Here is a 24,362-nt window from a genome sequence, read left to right as displayed (position 1 = left end):
TCTTAAAATTTAGAGATAAATTTATATATTTTCATACTAAAACTGACTTGCCTTTATTTTTCTATAAATAAAGGCAAGTCAGTCAATGATATCAAGGTAGGCTTTAACATTTTCACCAGAAGTTAAACTGTCATTTCAAGGTTTGTGTGGGTAATTTTCAAGTGATTTTCTCAAATGTTATAGAATGATGTTGTTTTATGTTTATTTCAGATTCATTCATTTATAGTTAAGTTCATAACAATGAAAATGTAATCATAAACGAGACGAAAATACTACAGAGGCAACAGATATTTGAATGCGTGTCTCTACGTCTGGACCGTTGAAATTTAGTGATCCACAGTCTACGTTTACCGGATGCAGAACCTCTTCCAGAACTAGGACCAGGGCAATTCATTCAAGATTTAATAGAACTTATTTTATGGAATATTACTCATAATGGTTTGTAGTTTCTTGTTTACTTGTGGTTGTCCCTTGCATGAAAAAAGCACCAATTGTTTAAAATATTACGCATCAAAATTTATAAATATTCTTGCAGATATGAACTGCTTGTAATCTTTATCTTTATCTTTTATCTTTTACATTGTCCTTGAAATTTAAATGGTTCCACGTTCATTCAATCGATTCATGATACATTTCTTTAGAAGGAACTGACTTGCCTTTACTTTGCATATGGGACAGCACGAAAGTGATTTTTATTTTGGAATTTTCAGAACAAACATCACTTTTTTATTAAATTGGCTCAAAGTACATGTAAAAACAATACTTTTGCTATGTTTATCTCAATAATGACCAAAATACATATGGGACGGACTAGATTAGAGCGGCAGTCCAACACCCATACTCCCATAGGTCAAAAGTTAGGGAATTTCATGGACTATAAGCCTACGTTATTAACTTTTTGGCCAATCGCAGTTTTTCTCATAGTTTTACGATTTTTCTAGAACAAACATATTACAACGTTAGTTTTTGCCCTGTAGGTCACCATAGCGGCAATTTTGACATATTCGGAATCCTCAGAAAATTTTACATTAGATTGAGGTGTTCGAATTTTGAATTTGATTGAAAAAAGTGCCATTTAGAATTAATTAAAATATTATTTAGCCTTTTGTCGGATTAGGGGTAAAACAAGTTTTCGCCTACTTGACACAGCGTTTGACGTATTGATCATAGGGTAAATAAGATCTATTTCTTTTTTCAAAAATGTTTTACTTAATTATTTTTTAAATCAAAATTATAACTCCAATACTTTTGACTTACGTGAAATTGTCCGAGGATTCCGAATATGACAAAATTGAGACCAAAAAGTGCCGTCTTCTTGACCTACAGGGCAAAAATCACCGTTGTAAAATGTTTGTTCTAGAAAAATCGTAAAACTATGAGAAAAACTGTGATTGGCCAAAAAGTTAATACCGTAGGCTTAAAGTCCATGAAATTCTCTAACTTTTGACCTATGGGAGTATGGGTGTTGGAGGCTGTTGCAAAAAGTTATTAAGGTTTTAAAAAAATCCATTTTTAACAGTAATTTGCAAGAGCTATGAGAAAAAGTCCAACCAATCCTGGATGTCTATAGCACATTTTGAAGGGCTTCAAAAGACCATTCGAATGCATCTAAGAGAGTTGGAATTGATGAAGTTTTACGGAAATGCGACCAATTTTATGATTTTTCATGTTTTTTGGACCTCAAACTTCAATGCCCGTTTTACCCCACTTCCCTTTGTCGTAGAGGGCTCATATTTGGCATGAGTTCATCTTATGTATAGACAAACAAACCCTGAAAGTTTCATCCAAATCGGAGCACCTCGATACGACCTCTAGAACAAACCGAGCAGAATTTACAAATACTGCCTCTTAATTTACTCAAAATTTTATTACACCTAAGCTTTATCATTCAAACAGCGACATCGTACTCTCAGCCGACCCACTTTTTAGTACCTCTCCCCGCTGCGTCGTCTTCTACCTCCCCTATCCTCGTCATCCCTCCGACGATCGTCGTAGTCCCGATCCCGGTGACGCCTGTCCTCGCCTCTACGACCTTCCCCGGCACCTCGCCGACGTTCCTCATCGTCATCGCGTTGACGCCGCGAATCCGTACGCTCCTTTCGTCCATCATCACGACGCTCCTCACGGTTCCGTCCCCGGCGATCTTCGTCCTCTCGGGCCCGCTCGTCTCGGTCGCGGTCCCTAATATTGGAAATTTGTTTTGTTAGAATTGATTATTTGAAGATTTTTAACTCATCTTATTACCTTCTCTTATCGCTCCACTCGTCCAACTCCTCGTCGCGACCGCGCCGACGCTCCTTCTCCGGCTTTTCCTTTCGACTTTTGGACTTGGAATCAACCTTCGAACGCTTCTTGCCCTTCTTTTTGCGCTTGCGGCGATCCTCCTCCGAGTCCGAATCCGAAGAACTGGACGAGGAGGAGGACGAGGAAGATGAGGACGACGACGAGCTCGATGAGCTGGAACTGTCCGAGTCTTCGGCGGGAACGGGTGCGACCACCGGTTGGACGATCTGCTTGGGTGCGTTTTTCAGGAAATCGCGCAGCTCGTCCGTGAGGCCACCAAGCCCGATTGAGGTGAAGAAGTTGATCGAGAAGCGGGTGTTTTTCGGGTTGTCTCGGGGGAAGAGGCCGGAAAAGGGTTCCGCCAGGGTGGGGTCTTTGAGGCGCGCGTTTAGCTTGAACAGTCCCATGTACTCGGCGAGCTCTTGGAAGAGGATCTTGATGAAGATTCGGCTGGAGCTGGTGGTGTCCTCTTCGTTGAGCCGGATCACGCTGAACACGTCCCAGCCGATGGAGTCGGTGAAGAGGAGGTGGGCGAAGAACTTGCTCACGTTGCGGAGGCGGTTCGTGTCCAGGCGGTGGGTCGTCGTGTACGTGTCCTGGAAGATCTGCTCGAACGGTTCGATGTAGGTCTTGTTGATCATGCAGAAGCGCTGCGCCAGCAGGCCGTAGAACTTTTCGTACGTTCGCTGCTCGGCGCAACAGTCGAGGAACATGTGGCACAGTTCCTGTTCCTGGCCCGGCTTCAGCTCCATCTTCATCAGCTTGTGCGCGCACTCTTCGTAGTCCAAACTGGAGTGGATGGTGAGGTAGATCGTTCTACGCAGTGCGATCAGATTCGTTTCCGTGTTGTCTACGATCTCCATCTTCTTTTGGGCCGCTTCGCCACCTTCGCCGTCGCTACCGCTGCCGTCATCGTCCGAGTCGCTTCCGGAGCCACTTCCGCTGGACGATCCACCCTCACCGTCGTCCTCGTCGCCGCTGGCATCGCTGCCGAGGATCTCCTTGCTAATCGCCTTGTACTTGGACTCGTTCTCCTCGTACTGATCGTCCACCTTGAAGACGTCTGGGAAGAAGGAAATTGAAAGTTAGACATGGATTGGGGAATTCGACACTGGAAACCTACTCAAGATGTCCTGCGTGTCGGTGGCCTCGTCCAGCATGATCAGGTGCGTAAACTGGTCGTCCTCCTCGACCAGCTCCAGCGAATCCGCCACCGCAGCGTGATCCTTGAAGCCGTCCTTCCGAATCTGAAACACCACCTCGATCATGTACTGCACGCGTTTGTCCAGCTTGCCCTCGTGTAGAATGTTCTTCAACATCTCGAAGATCGCGTTGATGCCCTTGCCGGACACCTCCGTCAGCTTTTGGCCCACCTCCTTGAGGAACGCAATCGCAACCTCAACGGAATCGTCCGTCGGGTTCTCCACAAGCAGAGTTAGGATTTCTAGCGCCAAGATCTCGTGCGCCACCCGCTGATTGACCAGATGGGCCACAAACCGGGACGAGGACAGACAGATGCTCTTGTCGTTCCGCCGGAAGCCGCGCTTGAACTGGATCACCAATCGCTTCAACAGCAACTCGCCAATGTTGGGGAACTTGGAGTTGATGATCGCGACCAGTGCGGCGTACACGTGCGTAAACGTCGGAGACGCGGCCTGCGCCTGGATGATAGACCGGCACAACAATCCCCTTCCCCGGACGATATTCTCCCGCAGCAGTTCTCTCGTAATGATCCCGATATTATCCACGTTCACCTTGTTAATGTACCCATGAATCGACTTCTTCAACGCTTCCCAGGAGATCCGCTGGTACGCCGCCGACGTCTTGTCCGTAATCTCCGCCTGCATCATCCGCAACTTCGCCGGCGGAATGTACGCGCCACCGGTCTTCGACGTCAGCAAATCAACCGTCCTCCTAATCGCCGGCTTCTCATTCTTCAGCAGCACCTCGTCACCCTCCTCCCCGCGGTCCGGATTAATCTTGCTGGCCACCGCAGGTGGCGTCGGCCTCCTCTCCACACTCCTGCTCCGCTCCCCCGACTCCCGGCTCGAACTCCTCCTCCTCCGTCTACGCTCATCCCTCGAATCCCTCCTCCGCCTCCTCTCCCGACTCCTCGATATGCTCCTACTCCGGCGCCTCCGCTCACGACTCCGGGACCGCGACCGCGAATCGGCGTCCCGCCGGGAAGCCACCCTCTTGCGGCGCGATGCCGAACGGGAACGTCGGCGTCGCGACGGGGATTCACTGCGTTCGCGCTTTACCTGGACGACGGTGGACGCCGGTTGTGTTGACGGCGGCGCAGGGGACGACGACTTTTCCCTGTCGTCGGACATTGTTGGTGCGCGATTTCTCCGAGTTCCGGCGGGTTTTCCGGGTATAAAATGCAGGAGTAAACAAAACTCGCAGCCACGCACAAAACGATTTTCGGACGAATTTGACAGTGAGAGGGAGCGTTCTTCGATCACGTAACGCAGTTGGGATCGGTATCTGTTCAAGATATTCGAAAAAGTCTGTATAAAATCCAGAATTTCTGAAGGAGGCGTAAGATCTACTGTGGCCAGTCAAACAAAACAAGTTATTTTGGCGCAAACTCCACCAACGTGAAACCTGTGGAAATCTGCGCTGTCCACATCAAGTCTGCGCACATCCTAGGCCCTTCTGGCAACCACGAAGACGACGACGACGAGCTCTCCTTCTTTGACGACTCGTCGATCGTCCTCAGAACCAGTTTAGTGATCACCACGATCAGACGCGTTTTTACGAGCAATAAATGTTAGTTAGTCTTAACTGTACATTCTCGCGTTTTCATTCTCACTTCCGACTTCTGCTTTCCTCTGGTCGCCGATAGGTTATGGGCCCAGCAGAGTCGGAATAGAAGGTTCGGTTGTAAAAAGAAAAACCGCGTGGTTTTCTTTGTTCCCGCAGTGGAAGAAGTTTTTTAGAGACTATTGTTTGTCTGTGCCTTTGTGTTCCGTACCGGAAGTGAACAAAATGGCGGAAAAGTTCGCCATCCAGAAGCTGAATGGCCGGAACTGGCAAACCTGGAACATCCGGATCGAAGCGCTGCTTTCCCGCGAAGACATGTGGTCCGTCGTGACGAACGCCATCCCGGTCGGGGACGCCCGGAAGCCGGAGTGGGTCGCACAGGACCGGAAGGCGCGGTCAACGATCCTGCTGTTAATTGAGGACAACCAGTTCCCGATCGTGAAGGGCAGCAACCACGCGAAGGAAGTGTACGACAAGCTGAAAGCGTACCACCTGAAAACGACTCGGTCGTTTCGAGTAAGCCTTTTGAAGAGGTTATGTTCGACGAACCTCACCGAACGCGGTGACCTCGAACAGCACGTGTTGGAGTTGGACGATTTGTTCGATCGTTTGCAAGAGGCTGGCATGGACCTGGCCAGCGATGTCCGGGTGTGCATGCTGCTCCGCAGTCTGCCGTCATCGTTTGACCACCTGGTAGCGGCGCTGGACCTGCAGTCGGACAAGGACCTGACGCTGGACACGGTCAAGTCCAAGCTGTCGGACGAGTACCATCGTCAGCAGGAGCGCGATGGCGGCGGTGAGCTGAAGGTGGAAAAGGCCATGCGGTCGGCCGAGCAGTGTGAAAAAGTGTGCTACCAGTGCAAGAAGCCCGGACATTTGATGCGCAATTGTCGATTGGGCAGAAGGAAGAGTGACACGCCAGCGAAGAAAGAAGAAAACGGCAGAGCCAAGGCGGCTCACAGTGACGCAAAAGCGGTCGCGTTCACGGCCGGTGACGAAAGGGCTGGCTGGGTGATCGATAGCGGCGCGAGTGCACACATGACGAACGACCGGTCGATTTTCACCTCGCTCCGAGAGTTTGCCGGCGGCTGGATCACGCTCGCCGACGGGAAGAAGACGCAAATTCTAGGTGAAGGCAGTGTTGTGTTGTTTGGCCTAGACGGCGAAGAAGATGTGGTGAAAATAGAGGTGAAAGAGGTTAAGTTTGTGCCCGGCTTGTCAACGAACTTGATATCCGTGTCCAAGCTGGCGCACAACGGCCTCAAAGTGTTCTTCGACGACGTCGGCTGCCAAATTTCGGACCCCAGCGGGCGTGTGGAGGCAACCGGAGATCGTCGCGGCGGGATGTACTTCCTGTGCCTGGCAGAAGCATCCGCAGGGCAGCACACGGAGAGTTGCCAACACCTATGGCACCGGCGGCTAGGCCATCGTGACTTGGCAGCTGCCGAACGTATCAACAATGAACAGCTGGCCACCGGGATGAAAGTGCGTGACTGTGGCAATCGGTCCGTTTGCGAGTGTTGTCTGGAGGGGAAATCTGCCAAAGCCCAAAGTGACCGAAAGAAATTCGACGCAGATTTTGGACATCGTGCGTACAGACTTGTGCGGCCCGATACAAATGTCAACACAAACTGTCAAGCGTTACGTCATGCACCTCATCGACGACGTCAGTCGATGCACATCGGAGGCCGTGGACAGGATCAAGGTACGGTGGACGGAGAACTGGACCTGCCGGAAGATGCAGATCAACCGTTTGGACGGAGGTAACGGATTCGACAGCAAAGAATTGAGAAAGTGCGACGCCAAGTTCATCGAGTTGAGCAACAGGAGTTCTCAAGTGGAGTTGCCAGCCGCGGGGCCGCCTGCCGTGGGGCCGCCCGCCGTCAGAGAAACAGTGGCGGGACCGCCTGCCGCGGAACGACCTGCCGCGGAAACGCCAGCTGCTGAGGAGGAGATCGAGTTGCTGCCGTGTAGGGAAAAGCTGGAAGAAGAGCCTCAAGAAGAAAATGAAGGGGACGAAACAGTGAGTGATCTTCAAGACGTAGTTCCTGAAGATGATCCCGAGGATTACCCGGCACCAACCGGGGGCGCGGACGGCGCCGGCGGCGGTCGATCGAAGCAGTACATCCAGCTGCCGAAACATCTTGACGAGTACGAGGTCGACGTGGCATCGTGTGCGTTCGAAGATCCGGAGAACTACAAGGAAGCCATGAAGATACCCGAGTGGCGGAAGGCGATGCAGGAGTTGGCAGCACTGCCCGGCCGTACAGCGCTGGGAAAGGAGGAGCTCGTGTGCAGACTTCGGCGCAGCATTTACGGTTTGCACCAATCCGCTCGGTGCTGGAACCGGAAACTCAACGAAGTGCTGACGAAGCTGGGGTTCAAGGCCGCGGACGCAGATCCATGTTTGTACCGGATGCAGCAAGGTGGAACAACTGTGTTGCTGCTTGTTTACGTCGACGACTTGCTCGTTGGCTCGACGCGGGAGGCTGACATCGACCGGATCTTCCGGTGCCTACAGAGAGAGTTCGAGCTGACCAACTTGGGGAGTGCCAAGCACTTCCTGGGCATGGAGGTGAAACGCTACGACGGGTGCTACAAGGTGCGGGTGAAGAACCACATTGACAAATTGCTCACGAAGTTTGGGATGGAGCAAGCGAAAACCACGAAGTCACCCATGGACCCCGGGTACCTCAAAGCCGAAGAACCGAGTACGCCCTTTGGAGACCAGACGAAGTACCGGAGCTTGGTAGGTGGACTGATGTACATCGCCTGTACTGCTAGACCGGACATTGCGGTCGGTGCGGCAATTCTTGGGCGCAAGTTCAGCGCGCCCAATGAAGCCGACTGGACTGCGGCAAAACGTGTGCTCCGGTATCTAAAAGCGACGAGGGAGTACTATCTTCGACTGGGCGGCGAGCCTGGGGAAGCACTAGTTGGGCACTCGGATGCAGACTGGGCCGGCGATCCAGGAAACAGACGCTCAACGTCCGGCTTTGTTTTCACCTTTGGAGGAGGAGCAATCTCGTGGGCAAGCCGTCAGCAACTGTGCGTCACGAAGCAGATTGCGTTGGAGTACTGTCCGACGAACCGGTTGGTAGCCGATCTCTTCACCAAGCCCCTGGGACCGTTGAAGCTTGGGCAGTTCTGCGGAACGCTCGGGCTGCTGGCGTAGACGTTGCTGCTGTCCATCGAGGAGGAGTGTGGAAATCTGCGCTGTCCACATCAAGTCTGCGCACATCCTAGGCCCTTCTGGCAACCACGAAGACGACGACGACGAGCTCTCCTTCTTTGACGACTCGTCGATCGTCCTCAGAACCAGTTTAGTGATCACCACGATCAGACGCGTTTTTACGAGCAATAAATGTTAGTTAGTCTTAACTGTACATTCTCGCGTTTTCATTCTCACTTCCGACTTCTGCTTTCCTCTGGTCGCCGATAAAACCAACAGCGTTTTCAAAGGATTTTTCCCAAAAATCATAATAATTTCAGTTGTGACTGATAACATCACTTAAATTTCAAAAGTGAGGTAGGTAAACTTGTTCATAAACATTCAACAATAATTATTAGCTAAATGAAACTAAATGAAATGAAGCTAAATGAAACTAAACATATGAGGAATAATCATATCGTACCATTAATTGTTGTGCAATTGTTTCAATTATTAGGACTTAGGAAATTTAGGAAATTTTCCGCTTAAGTTTCTTTGACTAAATCATACCGAGTATCATAACTTTTATCATACCGGCTACAGTACTATTATGTTCTAACAATAGCTGTTTCGAACCATCCTAATCGTATGACGAATAGATACCGTTCATTAAATTGTAGGAAAAAAAATCAACCATTCGAATATGTCAAGATAAGAGTAACAATTCGGGAAATAGTACCATTTTAATTTTGTTATATGGTCGTGACATTATATCAGGAGCGGCCGTGGCTGACTGGTTACGGTGTTCGCTTTGTAAGCGAATGGTCCTGGGTTCGATTCCCATCTGCTCCCAACGTGAAAGTATAGGAAATATAAATCTTGAAACTCTGAACATGAACGAAAAATCAAAGTCGCTCGAGTCGGGGTTCGATCCCCCGTCCTTTGGATTGGTAAGCAAAAATGCTAACCACTAGGCCATCGCGACTTGGTGAGCTATGACTGGAATTAGGAATACTGTTACTACCAACTATATACGCGCTGGGTCCTTGTCCATTTGACAAGGGTTCGGAAGTTCTAAATAACGTTTGAATCCGATTGGTGCAAACGTTCTTCAGGGCGGGGCTTGTCGATAAAGCTGAAGTACCTCGCGCACGGCTAGCCAGCGTAGAAATGGGTCACCGAAGCTCGGCAGAGCTAACACCTTCCAAATGCCTATGCGAGTTATTTGCATGTATAGAATGTAGATCTAAAAATACATGGAAACAACTCAATTTGTAAGAAGCGGCCGCGTGGTCCCGTTTGGTTGGTTGAACACACACACACACATGGTCGTGACATTATATCAACAATATCACAAATGGTAACCATACCAGAAATAATTTTCTTATTATTTCGACAGTTTCACCTTTGGTATTTGATTATGCGAGTTGTCATTGTAGCCAAGATGGAAGCTTCGCGCGGGCCGTCAACCACCGGCGTTGATTCCCTTTCGGGCGACATATGGAAGGCCGTCTTCCGCTATCTGAGCGTATTCCAGCTGAAGAAGGTTCGCCTCACGTGCCACGCCTGGCGCCGCATCGTCGACGTAAGTCGTCTGCTGTCCGATCAACTGGCCTTCATCATCCGGTGCGAGGATCTGGACCGGGACTTCGCGCCACACTGTCGCCTGCCCGTGCACAGCGTCTCGATTTTCACCTCCAACATTATCAACGTGAACCACTGGTGGCCCGATCTGGGCGCGAACCTGTCCCACCTCTACCTTCGGCTTTGCCACTTGAGTCTGCCGATGATTGCCGGAATGCTTCGTCAAACGCCGAATTTGAACAATTTGGGCTTCAAGGACATCTTCTTGCTTCCCCCGGTTGCCTGGAACGGAACCGCTGTTAACTTCCGGCTGGAGAAGCTGTCACACTTCTCGCTCAGCAACATTCCGGACGCGCTGGCCAAATTGATGCGTCGTCTGATCTGCCCTCGGCTGAAGTGTTTCGGCTGTGCTTGGGACGTTTCAGCACCGCAAGACGACGAGCAGCTGATCATTGACTTCATCCGGGACTCGCAGGACACGCTGAAGACCACAAGACTGACTCCCACGGTGGACATCCTGGCCGGTATCAGTTCGCTGAATCGTCTGCAGCTGCAAGACGTTACGTTTTGGTGCAATCCGGACCAGATCGAGCACGTGCTCAACTTTACACGAAAGCAAGCCAGCATCGAGAAGCTTAGTCTGCTGGACCTTGCGCTGCCAGAGTTGGTGGTTCTCCAAATCTGTGCGAACCTTCCAGCGCTAAAACATCTAACCGTAAACCTGGACTACGTCCCAATCTGGCAACCATCGTCCCTCTTTGAGCTCGCTCCGAACCTTGAATACCTCAAGGTTAACATCATGGGATTCGCCAAGTTTGCCACACACGACAATTACCGCGAATACAGAACCAAAACCGTAGGCGACTTCCGTGATTGCATCGCTCCAAGACTCCGAGAAATCAACCTGACCGACATCTACCCGAGCACCAATCTGCTGTCCTTCCTGCGCCAATGCCCAAACCTTCACACCGTCCTCCTGGACCTTGCTTGTGATGACTTCCCAAGCCTCACCTCCACGCTCCCCCTCGGCCAACTCCGTACCCTAACGCTCCGCTCACTGACCATCTTGACGCCATGGCTATCAAATCTGGGCCCGTACGAGAACCTCCGTCGGCTGGCCCTGTACCACGTGCGTACGTCGAAGGCCACGCTTACGCAAATGCTCACAGCCTGTCCCAACCTCGAGGTGCTCACGCTTTGCTGGATCGCCGGGGACGACCAGGTGCGGCTGGTTTGCGAGCGGTTTGCGCGGCTGAAGGAGCTCGAGCTGCACCAGTGTCCCATTACGGATCGTTCCGTGGACGCGCTGCTGGAAGCTCGTGTACTCGAGCTGCTGACCGTGCACGGCTGTTATGGGTTGTCGCGAACGGGACGAGCGCGCCTGCAAAATACGGCCAAGTTTCGGTTCGTTGAATGCTGAATGAGTCGGTTTTGAGAAAGTCGTTCGATGAGTGCCACTTTTTTTCGAAAAAAAGGGATATTCGTTTTTTTACTGATCTAAAAGAAATAAACAAACTTGATCATAACAAAGTTTTGCATCATTTTTTGTCTGAAATCGTCTTAAAAACCTAGGTTGAATGCCAAAGTTTTTTTAAGACCAAAAAGAAGTTTTTTCTTGCTGCAAAAACATCTAGAAAGCAAAAAAAAACCCTGATTCATTGAAACTTTTTAAAAAAAACCAGATTTATTTCCAGATATGTTTATAAGATCCTTACAAAAAAACTCTAGAATAATTATTTATTTAAAAACTTGTTAAGTGTTCTTCCCCCTGTCATACATAAATTTTCGTGCTGATTATGTTGGCAGTTCTGCCAAATTTGACATCTTCATTCTGTTGACGAGATTGCGCGCCACTTTTCGTTCAAAGACGAATCCTGAAAGGCGTTTTATTCCAGTTTCACAAAGTTCAGCAATCAGTGGTAAAATATGAAGGTAAAATTGATATGTTTTGATGATCATCATGAATAAATCACAACAAACTTTATCCCCAGCTCCGTTCTCAATGCATCAACCCGGAAAACGAGGCTACACAAACTGTGCACGTACCAGTTTCGTCTGTTAAGGACGCCTCGACCCAAACGGAACCGGACAGCAATCCATCGTCAGCTTCCCAATCCCCGAGACGCCCCAACGTAATCGCTAGGGCTAGCCCTTACACGGTTCCCCCGCGGAAGGAGCCCGCAATTTCCACGCAACCGCGCGCGGCTCCCACAGCCTGCTGCAATTGCCAAGTTCGGCAACTTGCATACCAGCCGCTTCCGGTCTACATTATGGCCGCACCAGCAGTGCTGATGCCGACGATCGGATATTATCTGCAAGGCTTTCCGGCACCGTTTGCTCCGGGACAGCTGGTGCTTCTGCCGGTCTCGCAGCCTGCTCTCGGCAGAAACAACTAAACTTGCGATTTGGGGCAGTGGAAAACGATGAGAATTTTGCTGGTTGTTATAAAAAGTGACGTTTCATGATTTTGTGAAATAAATAAGAAGTTCTATTAGTAATTTTTTGTGCCTTTATTTCAACTTATTTTTTAAACCGAATAGCAGTTTGGTATCCGTTTATCTATGGTTTACTTTTGACAGAATTAGGTTAGAGAAACAACCCAAAATTGGTTTGGTTTGACAACATTTGCGACAAGCATCACAGTTGATATTCGACACTCTCACTTTTCCCGCCTTTTTGTCTCGTAAACATCACCAAACGTTGACCTGCGTCACGCAAATTTGCATTTTCCGTAAAAAAACGCAGCTTAAAATGAGTGTTAACGTAAGATGTGAAATATTTAAGCTATTCAGCATAAAACTAACAAAATTTAATCCCCTCTTAGGCCGGCCCGCAACGCTGCAACCCACAGCCGGAAAATGTGGCCGCTCCCAGAATCCGACCCGTGAAGATCTACAAGGAGGTGGCAACCCAAACCACGGTGTCGGTGCGGCCAGAGCCGATCAGCGGATGGTTTGCGCCCTTTGTTCCCTACGTTCCTGTCGCAAGAGAATTTTATGTTCCCTACGGAAGGCCTGCTCCCTATCCGATGCCACTGCGGACGGCTCCGGTTCCACCTCGAGGCCCGTCGTCGATGAATCCATGGTATGGAGCGCCGTATGGATATTCGCCGTTGCCGGCACCGACCAACTACCCCGGAGTTTACTCCAGCAATCCATTTCACACCCAAAATTGCTAAGCATCGCTGTTTTGTCATGATTTGAAGTAGAAAGACAAGAGAATTTCCGGTTGGATTAAAAGTGAATTGAACAATAAACGAGTTGATTTGCAAAACAACTTTATTTCATCTTTAGTTGCAATCCCCAAATGGAACTTTCTCAAACATTTCCATCCCAATTTTAATCAATAGTTTGCATAAACATTACGCTGACCTACGAAGGTGCCCCCCTGCTGCTGCGGTCCCGGTACGTATTGGTCATAGGCGCGGCGAGGCAGTTCCTCAATCGTTGCCCGGGGTCGCTGGACGTATCGCTGACGCGGTGGACCCTCAATCCGGATGATGATCTGGGGCTGCGGCCACCACGCCTGCGCTGGCTGGTAATTCCACCGGGTCCAGCCTTGCGGGCCACCGTTCAGGTAGAAGCCACAGTTGGGACAGTACTGCTTGGAGGAGGGGTTACGAATCAGATTTTTTTTTATTAAGTTGTATGATTTTGACAAACTTACGTTGCACATTTTGAAGTAATCTCGGCGAAAATCCTCCAAAAAATTTCAAGTCGAGAAAAGCGCGCGAACCGAGCAATGTTCACAGTTGGTGATTTGAAGAGCAACCGTTTATCTGCGATGAAGGAGCGTTCAGAAATAACCTGACGTTTGTGCACCGTGAGTGAGCGTTACCCAACTAATGGGTTAAAAATTACGTCAAAATAAACGTAATCAAAACAAAAACAAAATTGAATACTGCGACGTTGTTTTCTGTGGTTGTGCATGGCAGGAGGGCGGAACCATGCCGAAGATTTTCACCCCGACGAACCAGATCCGGCTCACGAATGTGGCCGTCGTGCGCATCAAAAAGGCCGGCAAGCGGTTCGAGATTGCGTGCTACAAAAATAAGGTCGTTTCATGGCGAAGCGGGGCGGAAAAGGACCTGGACGAGGTCCTGCAGACGGGTTCCGTGTTCACGAACGTTTCCAAAGGCGAGGTGGCCAAAAAGGAGGACCTGGTGAAGGCGTTCGGCAAGGAGGACGTCACGGAGATCTGCAAGGAGATTCTGGCCAAGGGCGAGCTGCAGATCTCCGAGAAGGAGCGCCAGGACCAGCTGGAGTCGATGTTCAAGGAAATCGCCACGAACGTCGCCGACCGGTGCGTGAACCCGGAAACGAAGCGCCCCTATCCGGTGTCGATCATCGAAAAGTCCATGAAGGACGTGCACTACTCGATCAAGCAGCATCGGAACGCCAAGCAGCAGGCCCTGGAGGTGATTAAGATCCTGCAGGACTCGATCCCGCTGGAGCGGGCCAAAATGCGGCTGAAGGTGACGCTGGCCGGGAAGGAGGCCAAGCGGTTGAAGGACAAGATCGCCAAGCTGTGCTCGCCGGTCGAGGCGGAAGAGTGGGACGGCGATAAGCTGGTGCTGACCGGGTTGATCAATCCGGGCCATTACCGCGAGATGGACGAGATCGTCCGGACGGAAACGAAGGGGCACGGCGTGCTGGAGGTGTTGAATCTGAAGGAGATCAAGGAGGGCGAGGAGGTGCTGGAGTAGGTGGGCGGGTTTTCTACGGGTTTTGTTTCAATAAATGTTCTGTTTGAAAAAGCAAGAATGCTCTCGATTTACTCGTTTGAAAATTGCAACAAATGTGTGTATAATAACCCTAAATTTACTAGAATCGACTGAACGTGTTCAATCGTTAAGCTGTCACCAATTTTGACGTTTCTTTTATTTTTAACGGAAATCGTATACGATTCGATTGAAGTTTTCTCGGGTGAGTTTTCAAAAAGTCGTAACAGCCACTGTGACCTCTGACACTAATTTTCGTTTTTCTCGAAAATGAAACAAAATTTCATTTATTTCAATGGGTCACATGAAGGACGTGTAGATGAACAATCTCGAGCATTTTTGATATTGGTTTTTCGTAAGTAGGTCGAATACCGATGCAAAAAGGACTTTGTTTACCAATGGCTCTTACGGCTTTTTGAAAACTAATCCGAGTTTTCAACTTAAAAAAAATACTATGACAGAATGGTCCTTAGCTGGTTTTATTGAAGTTATGATAAGAATACAGTTTTTTCAGTGATTTTCATCATCTCACGAATCGTTCCCTTCAACGAGCCGGTTGTAATTATGCTCCCGCTGCTCGTGCAGCAGAATTGTCTTCCGGTGAACGGTGCCGTAATCGCAGAACTTGCACTTGAATCTGTAATCCTTCGTGTGACTTTGCTCGTGCACCCTTACACAGGTTCTTCTGAGGAATAATTTTCCACAGGATGGAAAGGAACATTTGAACTGCCGTTCGTTGGTGTGTATTTCCATATGCAACTTCAAACTACTGGTTCCGGCGAGCGTTTTGCCACAGATTTTGCAAGGGATCGCTCGGGCGGCACGGGCGGCCTCGCTCCCGTACTCAGCGTGCGCGTAGTACATGTGCGTTTTGAGCGAATGTCGCGCTTGGAACTCTTTGCCACAATGCTCACAGCAGTACACGCGGCCCATGTGGAACTCCTGGTGTCGTACCAAGTTTCCTTTGGTTTTGAACCGCAGATTACAGGTCTCACACGTGTGGTACGACTCTGTTGATATATGCACCTTCTTCTTGTGTTTGTCGAGCTCCCTTTCAAAGTAAAAACCCCTCGGACATTCGTCACACTTGAAGTTGTGGTATTCCGGATGGACGGAATAGTGGATTTCCAGGTGAGTTTTTACGGGAAAAGCTTTATCGCACAGGTCGCACTTGAAGGGACGTTCCCTTTCGCGAATGATTCCCCTGAGGCAAACATGGTTCGCCATTTCCTCTTCGGAAGCGAATTTCAACTGGCACGACGCACATTTAACAAATTGCGTCTTTTCAATGCTTTCTCCGTGGATGTGCTTCCGATGGTAGATCAGAGCGCCCCAGGATGTGAATTTATTTTGACAGTGCTTGCAGGTGTGCATCGGGAATTGTTTTCTATAGTACTGTGGTGGGGCTTCCCCGACGCCGTGAACCTTTGCCTTGTGAGCCGCGAAATAAGACTCGTAGTAGAACGATTTATCGCACTGGTCGCAGTGAAAGTTCCGCGGAAGCGTCGTCCTTGGAACGGGTCTGTTTGCCACCGGTATTTCCGTACTTCCGTGTTCCTTGACTCGGTGTTGCGCTAGATGGTATTGGTGCGCAAACGTTTGTCCACAATGTTCGCATTCCTTCCTGGGAAACGGTTTATTCAACTTGGCTTTGGATCTAAACTTTCGAATTATATTCGTCCGCGGTCCGTGCTTGTAGCCCTTGTGTGATTTCAGCGTGCTTTCCTTGAAGAATGCCTTTGGACACATGTCACACTTAAAGTTCTGGTACTCCGGATGAATGGGATAGTGGCCTTCCAGTTGCGTTAGGAGAGCGTACGACTTATCGCACCGGTCACACTTGAACGGACGTAACGCCATGCGCTCGGAACTCCTGGGGCAGTCGTGCTCTTTCATGTCTTCCTGATTGAAAAACTTTGCAAAACACGCCGGACACTGCACAAACTGCGACTCGTCGATGGTTTCACCGTGGAGTAGCTTCGTGTGTCTGAGCTGCTGAGTCCAGTTTCTGAACCGTTTATCACAGTGCTTACAGGAGCGTGTTAAAGCACCTTCGTCAGCTTCTTCCGTAATGCCGTGAACTTTTTCGTTGTGCGCCTTGAAGTTACCCTTGTGGTTGTACGATCTATCACACTCCTCGCAGCGGTAGCTTGAAGCGGGCGTTGTTTTGCTCCTCTTGACCCGTTTCTCGCAGCTGCTTGATTTTACCAGCGCGAAATAATCTAGCTTTTCCAACTTGATGACGAGTTCTTTGAAAACGCGTGGTTCCTCCTCCAGCGCCGGTTCAACGTCAAGAGTGTCAACCTCTTCCTTGGTTGGCTCTTGCAGGTTGTCAACATCCGCCGCAATGCTCTCAAACGTCGGCTTCTCAACGAGCTCGTCGCCGTCCGTCGAATCATTTTCGAAGTAATCCAGATCGAAGTCATTAGCAAATTCGACCATCTCATCCTTGATGAAAACTTCGTTCGCTGCAAAGCCATCAGGTGTTGGTTCGTAGGACTCCTTGAAGGAAAAGTAACAAAAATAACAGAATAAAATCCAACAATTTCAAGCCTTACATTTTTTGCCTCAGCGAAAGTATCTTCCAACTTCACCGGATCAACCTCCTCGTTCTTGACGTCACACTCCACTTCTGCCGGCAATCCCTCAAGTTCAACATAGTCAACCTCCTTTCGCGTCTTCTTCCGTCCACGCTTCAGAATAGTTGGTTTCGCAAGACCCAGCACATCCCAGTGCTTTCGGCGCTCGTGTTTCTGCAACTCTTGCTTTCTATAACACTTGTAAGGACAATGCACGCATCGGATCCTTCTCTCCGCTGGATCCACAAGCCCCATAACTTGCCAGTGCTGTTGCTGTGCGTGATACTGCATTGCCTGCTTCGAAGCGAAATCCAACGGACAATGCTCGCATGGAAATCGCTTCGGGTAGGGGTCGACGGGTTTCGGCTCAACCTTGGCCGGATCAACAACTGCTTCGACCAGCGCTGATGGATCCGCCAAATGCTCCAGTCCAAGAAACCGGTCATGTTTGCTGCGTCTCATGCGAACCTTGCCCTCCTCGCCGCCGGATCCGCTCTTTTTCGGACGTCCCCGCTTCTCACCGTCACCGACTTCACCCCTCAAACCGCTCGATCGGCACTTTTTCCGGTGATTCTCAAGCGCTTGCTCGCTCCGAAGCTGCTTGCCACACAGCGGACAGCACAGTTCCATGACGCCGCCGCAGATGGCCTCGTGCTGGGACAGGCCCTTCAGCCTGGCGAACGACTTCCCGCAGATCGTGCAAACGTGCTGGCCCGCGCCGTGGGTTGCCATGTGCAGATCTAGGTGGTGCTTCCGAGCGAACACCATCGGACATTCCTTGCACCGGAAGATCGGCCCGCCGACGCCGTGCTGGATGGTCATGTGGATCTTCCGGCCCTCGTCGCTTTTGAAAATCCGGCCGCACGTCGGACAGGGCAGCTTCTTGCGCTCATTCTCGGGGATGTGCTTCGTTTCCAGGTGGTAACTCAGGCCGGTACGGGATTTGAACGTGGTCCCGCAGATTTCGCAACCGAACATCGGCCGTATGACCGGATCTGCGTGAGTGCGCTTGTGGACTTGAAGCGACTGTTTGGTCGTGAGGATTCGGTCGCAGATTTCACATTGAAAGGGATGCCTCGGGGGGCTTACTTCCGGTGGAAGAATTTCGTCGTCTTCCGGATCTTGGTTGAAATCATGCTGGAAAGTTTTTGTTTTATGATTGTTATCTTGAATGTTTTTGGAAACAATTTACCTTTGATTCGACCATTTCAAGGGATTCATTCACTTCCATGTTTAACTACTTTTTTAGACTCAAATATCGTGAAATTTGTATTTTTGCAACGAATAAGACAATGAAATGTTGTATCAAAATTTTCAAAACAAAGCAACTAAATTAAACTGACATGACACTCTACACCCTTAAACAAAAATCATGATTGGCAGAGTTGGTTTTCCCACTTTTTCAAACGAAGTTTTCAATTTACTCTACATCCCTGTTTGAAAAATGTCGCACGTCGTACAAGCTGTCGCGCGGTTTTGGTTTTACCGTTTCGATATCGATTGGTCGAAAGGACGACAAACACTCGACATGCCCGACATTGTTTTTTCCATCGATTTCCCTTCAATTCGACGTCACGATTTTCGTCGACGCAAACAGTTTGACAGTTCTCTTCAGTTTGTCTTGTTTGGACTTGAATGCAACCGAATCGAACCAGTTATTGTTGATGTTGGGCTTCGGAAGGATTTTGACCGGTAAGTTGTGCTTCTTTTTCTGTCGGAAAGTTCCGGCCGGAGTGGGCAAGTGGCCAAATTATAGTTTCTTATGTTCCAGATATTCAGAATTCTGTCTTCGTGGCGGTGGAGGAGGAGGACGAGACGCATGAATCCGGCGGGCCAGATCTTCGTGGCGGAAGACAGGACCGGGAGGAACCGAGCTTATGGAGGATATGGTTCATTCCAAAGGAGGAGGAGGATGAATCACCGAATGTCAAAAGTTCTACCCAAGGTAAGAGAAAAAGGGGTACAGAATAATCATCTCGTGGCGGTGTTTCTGATCCACCGGATTTTTTTAATCAATAGAACTGTTGCTTCAAGTCATTGAAATGATGGAAGAGGCGCATTTCAAAGTATCGGGAGTGAGCTTGGAAGACCGGAAGTATGAGGGCTAATATTGGGTGTTATGATTATTGGACTTCAGAATTGTATAATAAAAAACTCTAACATTTGACTAATCAAAAATTAACTCCTTAAGGAAATTTTTAGTATCTCTGATTTAACCCTTCAAGGCCCAGAACTTTTTGTACAGTTTTTATTACCTAAAAAGTAGTTAACATTGAAAAAACGGATTTTTGGAATGGTGTAAGTGCTCCGCCAGGAACATCTTGATGATGAGTTGCAATATTTAAAAACTACCAACATCCTGAATTCTCTAATATTTTACAGTTTTTTTTTATATTTTTTTACCGAAAAAATAAAATTAATTTAAATAAAAAAGGTTGAAAACAAAGCAGATTACAAAAAAATTAATTATTTTAAAAGGTTTACAAAAATATTTTTTAAATGAAAAAATATTTATGATAAAATTATAACAAATTGAAAAATGCAGATTACAAAAGGTAAAAGCAATATCTTTTTTTATTTCAAACACTTAGAATAAAATTCTAAAATAATTCTAAAATTCTAAAATTCTAAAATTCTAAAATTCTAAAATTCTAAAATTCTAAAATTCTAAAATTCTAAAATTCTAAAATTCTAAAATTCTAAAATTCTAAAATTCTAAAATTCTAAAATTCTAAAATTCTAAAATTCTAAAATTCTAAAATTCTAAAATTCTAAAATTTAAAATTCTAAAATTCTAAAATTCTAAAATTCTAAAATTCTAAAATTTAAAATTCTAAAATTCTAAAATTCTAAAATTCTAAAATTCTAAAATTCTAAAATTCTAAAATTCTAAAATTCTAAAATTCTAAAATTCTAAAATTCTAAAATTTAAAATTCTAAAATTCTAAAATTCTAAAATTCTAAAATTCTAAAATTCTAAAATTCTAAAATTCTAAAATTTAAAATTCTAAAATTCTAAAATTCTAAAATTCTAAAATTCTAAAATTCTAAAATTCTAAAATTCTAAAATTCTAAAATTCTAAAATTCTAAAATTTAAAATTCTAAAATTCTAAAATTCTAAAATTCTAAAATTCTAAAATTCTAAAATTCTAAAATTCTAAAATTCTAAAATTCTAAAATTCTAAAATTCTAAAATTCTAAAATTCTAAAATTCTAAAATTCTAAAATTCTAAAATTCTAAAATTCTAAAATTCTAAAATTCTAAAATTCTAAAATTCTAAAATTCTAAAATTCTAAAATTCTAAAATTCTAAAATTTTAGAATTTTAAAATTTTAGAATTTTAGAATTTTAGAATTTTAGAATTTTATTTTTTTAATTTTAGAATTTTGTGATCTTAAAATTTTAGAATTAAAGATTTATAGAAATTAAGAATTTTAGGGTTTCAGAATTTTAAAGTTCTAAAACTCTAAATTCTAAAATTTTTTTTAATAATTTTGAATTCTTAGGTTCTACAATTTTTAATCTCTTAAATTATTATGTTGTATTACACTCAGCCCCGGTGGTTGGTCACTTTTTCGTTTGTGAAATGGGTGTCAAACTAAAAAGTGACCCCTTTCGTTTGACAACAGTTTGTGTCAAGCCATCGGGTTTTGAGTGTATTCTTTTAATTCTTGATATTTGTAAATTTCAAAAATATCAAACATTAAATTTCATTTTTAAATTATTCAGATATTTTGAATTTTTACGATTAATTTAAACATTCGAACATTTTAAAATTATTTAAAGTCTTTTAAGTTCTTAGCTTCTTCAAAGCATGAAGACCCCAAGTCTTCAGAAACACATGCATTTTAATTTAAAAAAATCAAAAATATTTAAACAGGTCCAGGTGGGGTTTCTTCATTAAACTTGCGTAAATGTTGATTTTTAATTTGAAATTTAAAATGTTAGAATATTTTGTTGTCTTAAATTTGTTTTAATCTTTATTTTCTGAATAAAATAAGGTTTAATTAACTACTTTTTAATTAATTTGTTTTCAAAATTTTACATTGAAAGTTAAACTTTTGAATATTCCACAATTAATTATTTTATGAATTTTCACAGATTTTTTGAGTATGATATCTGTCATGAGATTCCCTTTGTTTCAACAACAAAACTCTAGATATGATTTGGATATGATTATTCAGCCGAATGACGTTATCTTTTTTTCAGGTAACCAAACATATTCCAATCTGATCCTGCTAACAACCCAGCGTCTCCGTGTTGTTCCACGCAGCTTGTTGAACGGAAGCTGTAACGACCGCAAAAACACCTGCTCCAGAAGTTCGTAAACGTTGTCCCGTACTCCGGTGGCCATCAATCCATGGGACATAAACGGTGGCGCCGCACCCCGCCGTATCTGCGGCTAGTCGAGGAGCAATAGTCCTTCTTGATCAAGATGCTTCCCCGCACGCTGGCGTCGGCTCGAAAAGATGGCTGACAAAATCCGGACCCGGAAGACAACGCCAAAAAAATCCGGCCAAGATGCCGAGCGACGAGGAGATCTGGAAGACCAACCGGAAGACGACACCAAGATGTACGTGAAGATCCGCGACACAACAAGTATAATGAAATAATTGATTTTTACTGTGGGGAAATGTGCAAATTACATGAAAAAATAAAATAAATTAAAAATAAACAATCATCTATTTTTTAACTGCAACATAACCTAAAAACCTGAAAAAACAGCACACGACAAAGGCACGACAACCTAAATAACAAAACCGTGCGACGTCGGTCGAATGTCGTACGACAATGTCGAACAATTTCGATGATCGATCGCACGACAAATACGACATTTTGGTGCAAAAACGTATGACGTCACCCTGACTGAAAAGTCCGTCGGACGTCCGTCGTTTGTCGTCCGTGCAATCGTACGACGTCGCTCGACAATGTCGTGCGACTTTCGCACGAATGTCATACGTTTTTGCACCAAAATGTCGTATTTGTCGTGCGATCGATGATCGAAATTGTACGACATTGTCGTACGACATTCGACCGACATCGCACGGTTTTGTTATTTAGAATGTCGTGCTATTGTCGTGTGCTGTCATTTCGGATTTTTGGGTTATGTTGCAGTTGAAAAAACTGTTGTTTTATTTTTATTGTTTTTTTTTATTCCAGCTGTCAAAATTTCACAAAAATATTTATTGTACACTTAATTTCACTTGCGTATCGCCGATTCTTCCCCAACTTGGCTTCCTTCTGGATTTGCCTTGACCGCAGCTTCCGGCTTGGGTGTTGGTGTTCTTCTGAGGCGGCCGTGGCAGTATCTTGGTCGTGTTGGACTTTTGTTCCTCGACGAGCTGATCGAAACCCGGATGCGACGCCTTGGCGACGATCTTGGATCTCCGACGGATTGATGTTTACCGGAGTACGAGGAAACGTGGGTTTTGTGGAGTACGAGTACGAAAAAACGGGGCTGCTTCCGTGGATTCTACGGAAGCCATGAGTGACCACACGGGAACGCATTCCGGTTTCCGGCAGAATCAGATTGAAAAATGTTTGTTGCCTGAAAAAAATATATCATCAATCAACAATTGGCAAGAATTTATAAATTAAATTCAGATTTCAATAATAATAATAATTATAATATTTCAATTCAATAAAATTTCAAATATGTTTTTTTGAACTATGAAAGAAAAACTAAATTTATGAACTTTCAAAATTTAAACATTTAAAAAAGAATTATAAATAATAGAAGCCTAGATAGATGATAGATTTAAATTTAAAATTATTGCAATTAGTTTTGAAATCCGAGAATATTATTATTTGAAAATTGTACCTGATTTAAGAATGCTAAAAAAAATCTAAAATTCTAAAACTCTAAAATTCTAAAATTTTAAAATTCTAAAATTGTAAAATTGTAAAATTCTAAAATTCTAAAATTCTAAAATTCTGAAATTCTAAAATTCTAAAATTCTAAAATTCTAAAATTCTAAAATTCTAAAATTCTAAAATTCTAAAATTCTAAAATTCTAAAATTCTAAAATTCTAAAATTCTAAAATTCTAAAATTCTAAAATTCTAAAATTCTAAAATTCTAAAATTCTAAAATTTTATAATTCTAAAATTCTATAATTCTGAAATTCTTAAAAATTTTAAGTTCCGAAATTCGAAATTTTTAAAAATGAAAATTTTCTGAATTATAAAATTTTTGAATTTATGGTGCCTCAATACCAAAATCATTTATTTCAATTCGTGATATTTTTTAAAATTTTGACTTTGTAAAATCCTTGAAAACTTTCAAAAGTTAAAAGATTTTTTTTACTATTTAAAATTTTTTAAAACTTTTAAATATAAAAAAAACTATTTTTAAAACTTAAAACAAAACTTGAACTTGCATTTTTTAAATTTTGTAATATTTTTTTTTAATTTTAGTTTGTTAAAGTTTTTTAAATTTGTATTTTATTGAAAATTAAAAAAAAAATTAAGATCTAAAAAATCAGTTTTTTTTATTTTTAAAATTTTAAGAAACATATTAAGTTTTCAAATGCGTAATTAAAAATAATAATCGTTGAAATTTTAGAATTTAAAAATATAAATTATTTCAATTTTAGAATTTACAGAATTTACAATTTTGAATTTCAGAACTCATAATTTTTTTAATATTAGAATTCAAAATTCCAACTCGTGCGTCCAACGTTTTGGGAATTCAAGAACTTTATAATGTTAGATTTATTGTATTTATAAATTGAAGAATTTTAGTACTTAAGAATTAACCTTCGGGAAGTCGCGTGTTTTCGTCTTTCTTACAAGTGCCCTTACAAACTGTGTACAAAGTACACGTACGCGACTTCCGGTGGGTTAAGGAATTTTAGTGTTTAAGTTTTTGTCAATTAAAAAAATTCTTATTTTTGAATTTCAATTTTTTTCAAAAATATTTGAAGACTTTGAGAATCTGAAGAATTAATAAATTCTAGAATTTAAGAAAAGAATACTAACAATTTGCACAATATCAAGGAATTCAATAAATTTAGAATTTTCGAATTCTTACATTTTTAAGTTCTGAAATGCTAGAATTTTACAACTTTACAATTTCAGCGTTTAAGTTTTTTAAAAATTTTAGTATTTTTGATTTTTTTTATTTTTCAGTTTGGAATTATTGGATTGAAAAGTTGAGAATTTTTTTTGTTCCATTCATCCTATTTTTAATTTCGATCGTCCAATCGCACTTCCAGCACACCTCTATCGTTTCTAAAACATGACTCACCAGTTCCATAGGGACGTGGCGTTACATCG

At 44.6% G+C, this 24,362-nt stretch overlaps 6 protein-coding genes across 7 annotated transcripts; 4 read left to right on the top strand and 2 right to left on the bottom strand.

Annotated features, from left to right (window-relative positions):
- Positions 1 to 1,848: 1,848 nt before the first annotated feature.
- LOC6033313 (pre-mRNA-splicing factor CWC22 homolog) lies at positions 1,849 to 4,716 on the bottom strand. Its single transcript, XM_001843727.2, has 3 exons — positions 3,407 to 4,716; positions 2,245 to 3,346; positions 1,849 to 2,181 (listed from the first exon to the last, which is right to left on the bottom strand). The coding sequence occupies exons 1-3, from the start codon at positions 4,614 to 4,616 to the stop codon at positions 1,926 to 1,928; spliced, it is 2,568 nt and encodes an 855-aa protein (XP_001843779.2). The 5' UTR covers positions 4,617 to 4,716; the 3' UTR covers positions 1,849 to 1,925.
- Positions 4,717 to 11,633: 6,917 nt separating this feature from the next.
- LOC119767952 lies at positions 11,634 to 12,187 on the top strand. The gene is made up of 2 exons (XM_038258023.1): positions 11,634 to 11,716; positions 11,776 to 12,187. Exons 1-2 carry the CDS (start codon positions 11,711 to 11,713, stop codon positions 12,178 to 12,180), a joined length of 411 nt encoding a protein of 136 aa, XP_038113951.1. The 5' UTR covers positions 11,634 to 11,710; the 3' UTR covers positions 12,181 to 12,187.
- A 240-nt stretch (positions 12,188 to 12,427) lies between these two features.
- On the top strand, positions 12,428 to 13,028 carry LOC119767529. Its single transcript, XM_038256329.1, has 2 exons — positions 12,428 to 12,547; positions 12,609 to 13,028. The coding sequence occupies exons 1-2, from the start codon at positions 12,536 to 12,538 to the stop codon at positions 12,960 to 12,962; spliced, it is 366 nt and encodes a 121-aa protein (XP_038112257.1). The 5' UTR covers positions 12,428 to 12,535; the 3' UTR covers positions 12,963 to 13,028.
- Positions 13,029 to 13,669: 641 nt separating this feature from the next.
- Positions 13,670 to 14,542, top strand: LOC6033311 (ribosome maturation protein SBDS). Its single transcript, XM_001843725.2, has one exon. It carries the CDS (start codon positions 13,731 to 13,733, stop codon positions 14,487 to 14,489), a length of 759 nt encoding a protein of 252 aa, XP_001843777.1. The 5' UTR covers positions 13,670 to 13,730; the 3' UTR covers positions 14,490 to 14,542.
- A 412-nt stretch (positions 14,543 to 14,954) lies between these two features.
- On the bottom strand, positions 14,955 to 18,436 carry LOC6033310 (zinc finger protein 808). Its single transcript, XM_001843724.2, has 3 exons — positions 18,276 to 18,436; positions 17,063 to 18,220; positions 14,955 to 17,006 (listed from the first exon to the last, which is right to left on the bottom strand). The coding sequence occupies exons 1-3, from the start codon at positions 18,312 to 18,314 to the stop codon at positions 15,033 to 15,035; spliced, it is 3,171 nt and encodes a 1,056-aa protein (XP_001843776.2). The 5' UTR covers positions 18,315 to 18,436; the 3' UTR covers positions 14,955 to 15,032.
- Positions 18,437 to 18,610: 174 nt separating this feature from the next.
- On the top strand, positions 18,611 to 21,701 carry LOC119767121. Of its 2 annotated transcripts, XM_038254809.1 has the most exons (3): positions 18,611 to 18,775; positions 18,855 to 19,028; positions 21,295 to 21,701. In XM_038254809.1, the coding sequence occupies exons 1-3, from the start codon at positions 18,748 to 18,750 to the stop codon at positions 21,411 to 21,413; spliced, it is 321 nt and encodes a 106-aa protein (XP_038110737.1). In that variant the 5' UTR covers positions 18,611 to 18,747; the 3' UTR covers positions 21,414 to 21,701. The 2 variants fall into 2 exon arrangements, 1 of the variants encoding a protein (XP_038110737.1); XR_005277337.1 differs by having other exon boundaries at positions 18,611 to 19,381.
- The last annotated feature ends 2,661 nt before the right edge of the window (positions 21,702 to 24,362 follow it).

Source organism: Culex quinquefasciatus, chromosome 2, assembly GCF_015732765.1.
Source record: "Culex quinquefasciatus strain JHB chromosome 2, VPISU_Cqui_1.0_pri_paternal, whole genome shotgun sequence".
Classification (NCBI taxonomy): Eukaryota; Metazoa; Arthropoda; class Insecta; order Diptera; family Culicidae; genus Culex; species Culex quinquefasciatus.
This window is presented reverse-complemented; position numbering and strand designations above follow the sequence as displayed.

Excerpts from the sequence above, each read along its gene's own strand:
- LOC6033313 (XM_001843727.2), bottom strand. The coding sequence starts at position 4,616 with ATGTCCGACGACAGGGAAAAGTCGTCGTCCCCTGCGCCGCCGTCAACA. Across the intron at positions 3,347-3,406 it reads CGACACGCAGGACATCTTGA|ACGTCTTCAAGGTGGACGAT; the intron begins GTAGGTTTCCAG and ends CCTTCTTCCCAG. Across the intron at positions 2,182-2,244 it reads GAGTGGAGCGATAAGAGAAG|GGACCGCGACCGAGACGAGC; the intron begins GTAATAAGATGA and ends TTCCAATATTAG.
- LOC6033311 (XM_001843725.2), top strand. The coding sequence starts at position 13,731 with ATGCCGAAGATTTTCACCCCGACGAACCAGATCCGGCTCACGAATGTG.
- LOC6033310 (XM_001843724.2), bottom strand. The coding sequence starts at position 18,314 with ATGGAAGTGAATGAATCCCTTGAAATGGTCGAATCAAAG. Across the intron at positions 18,221-18,275 it reads TTGAAATGGTCGAATCAAAG|CATGATTTCAACCAAGATCC; the intron begins GTAAATTGTTTC and ends AAAACTTTCCAG. Across the intron at positions 17,007-17,062 it reads CTTTCGCTGAGGCAAAAAAT|GAGTCCTACGAACCAACACC; the intron begins GTAAGGCTTGAA and ends TTTTCCTTCAAG.
- LOC119767121 (XM_038254809.1), top strand. The coding sequence starts at position 18,748 with ATGTTGGGCTTCGGAAGGATTTTGACCG. Across the intron at positions 18,776-18,854 it reads CTTCGGAAGGATTTTGACCG|ATATTCAGAATTCTGTCTTC; the intron begins GTAAGTTGTGCT and ends CTTATGTTCCAG. Across the intron at positions 19,029-21,294 it reads TGTCAAAAGTTCTACCCAAG|GTAACCAAACATATTCCAAT; the intron begins GTAAGAGAAAAA and ends TCTTTTTTTCAG.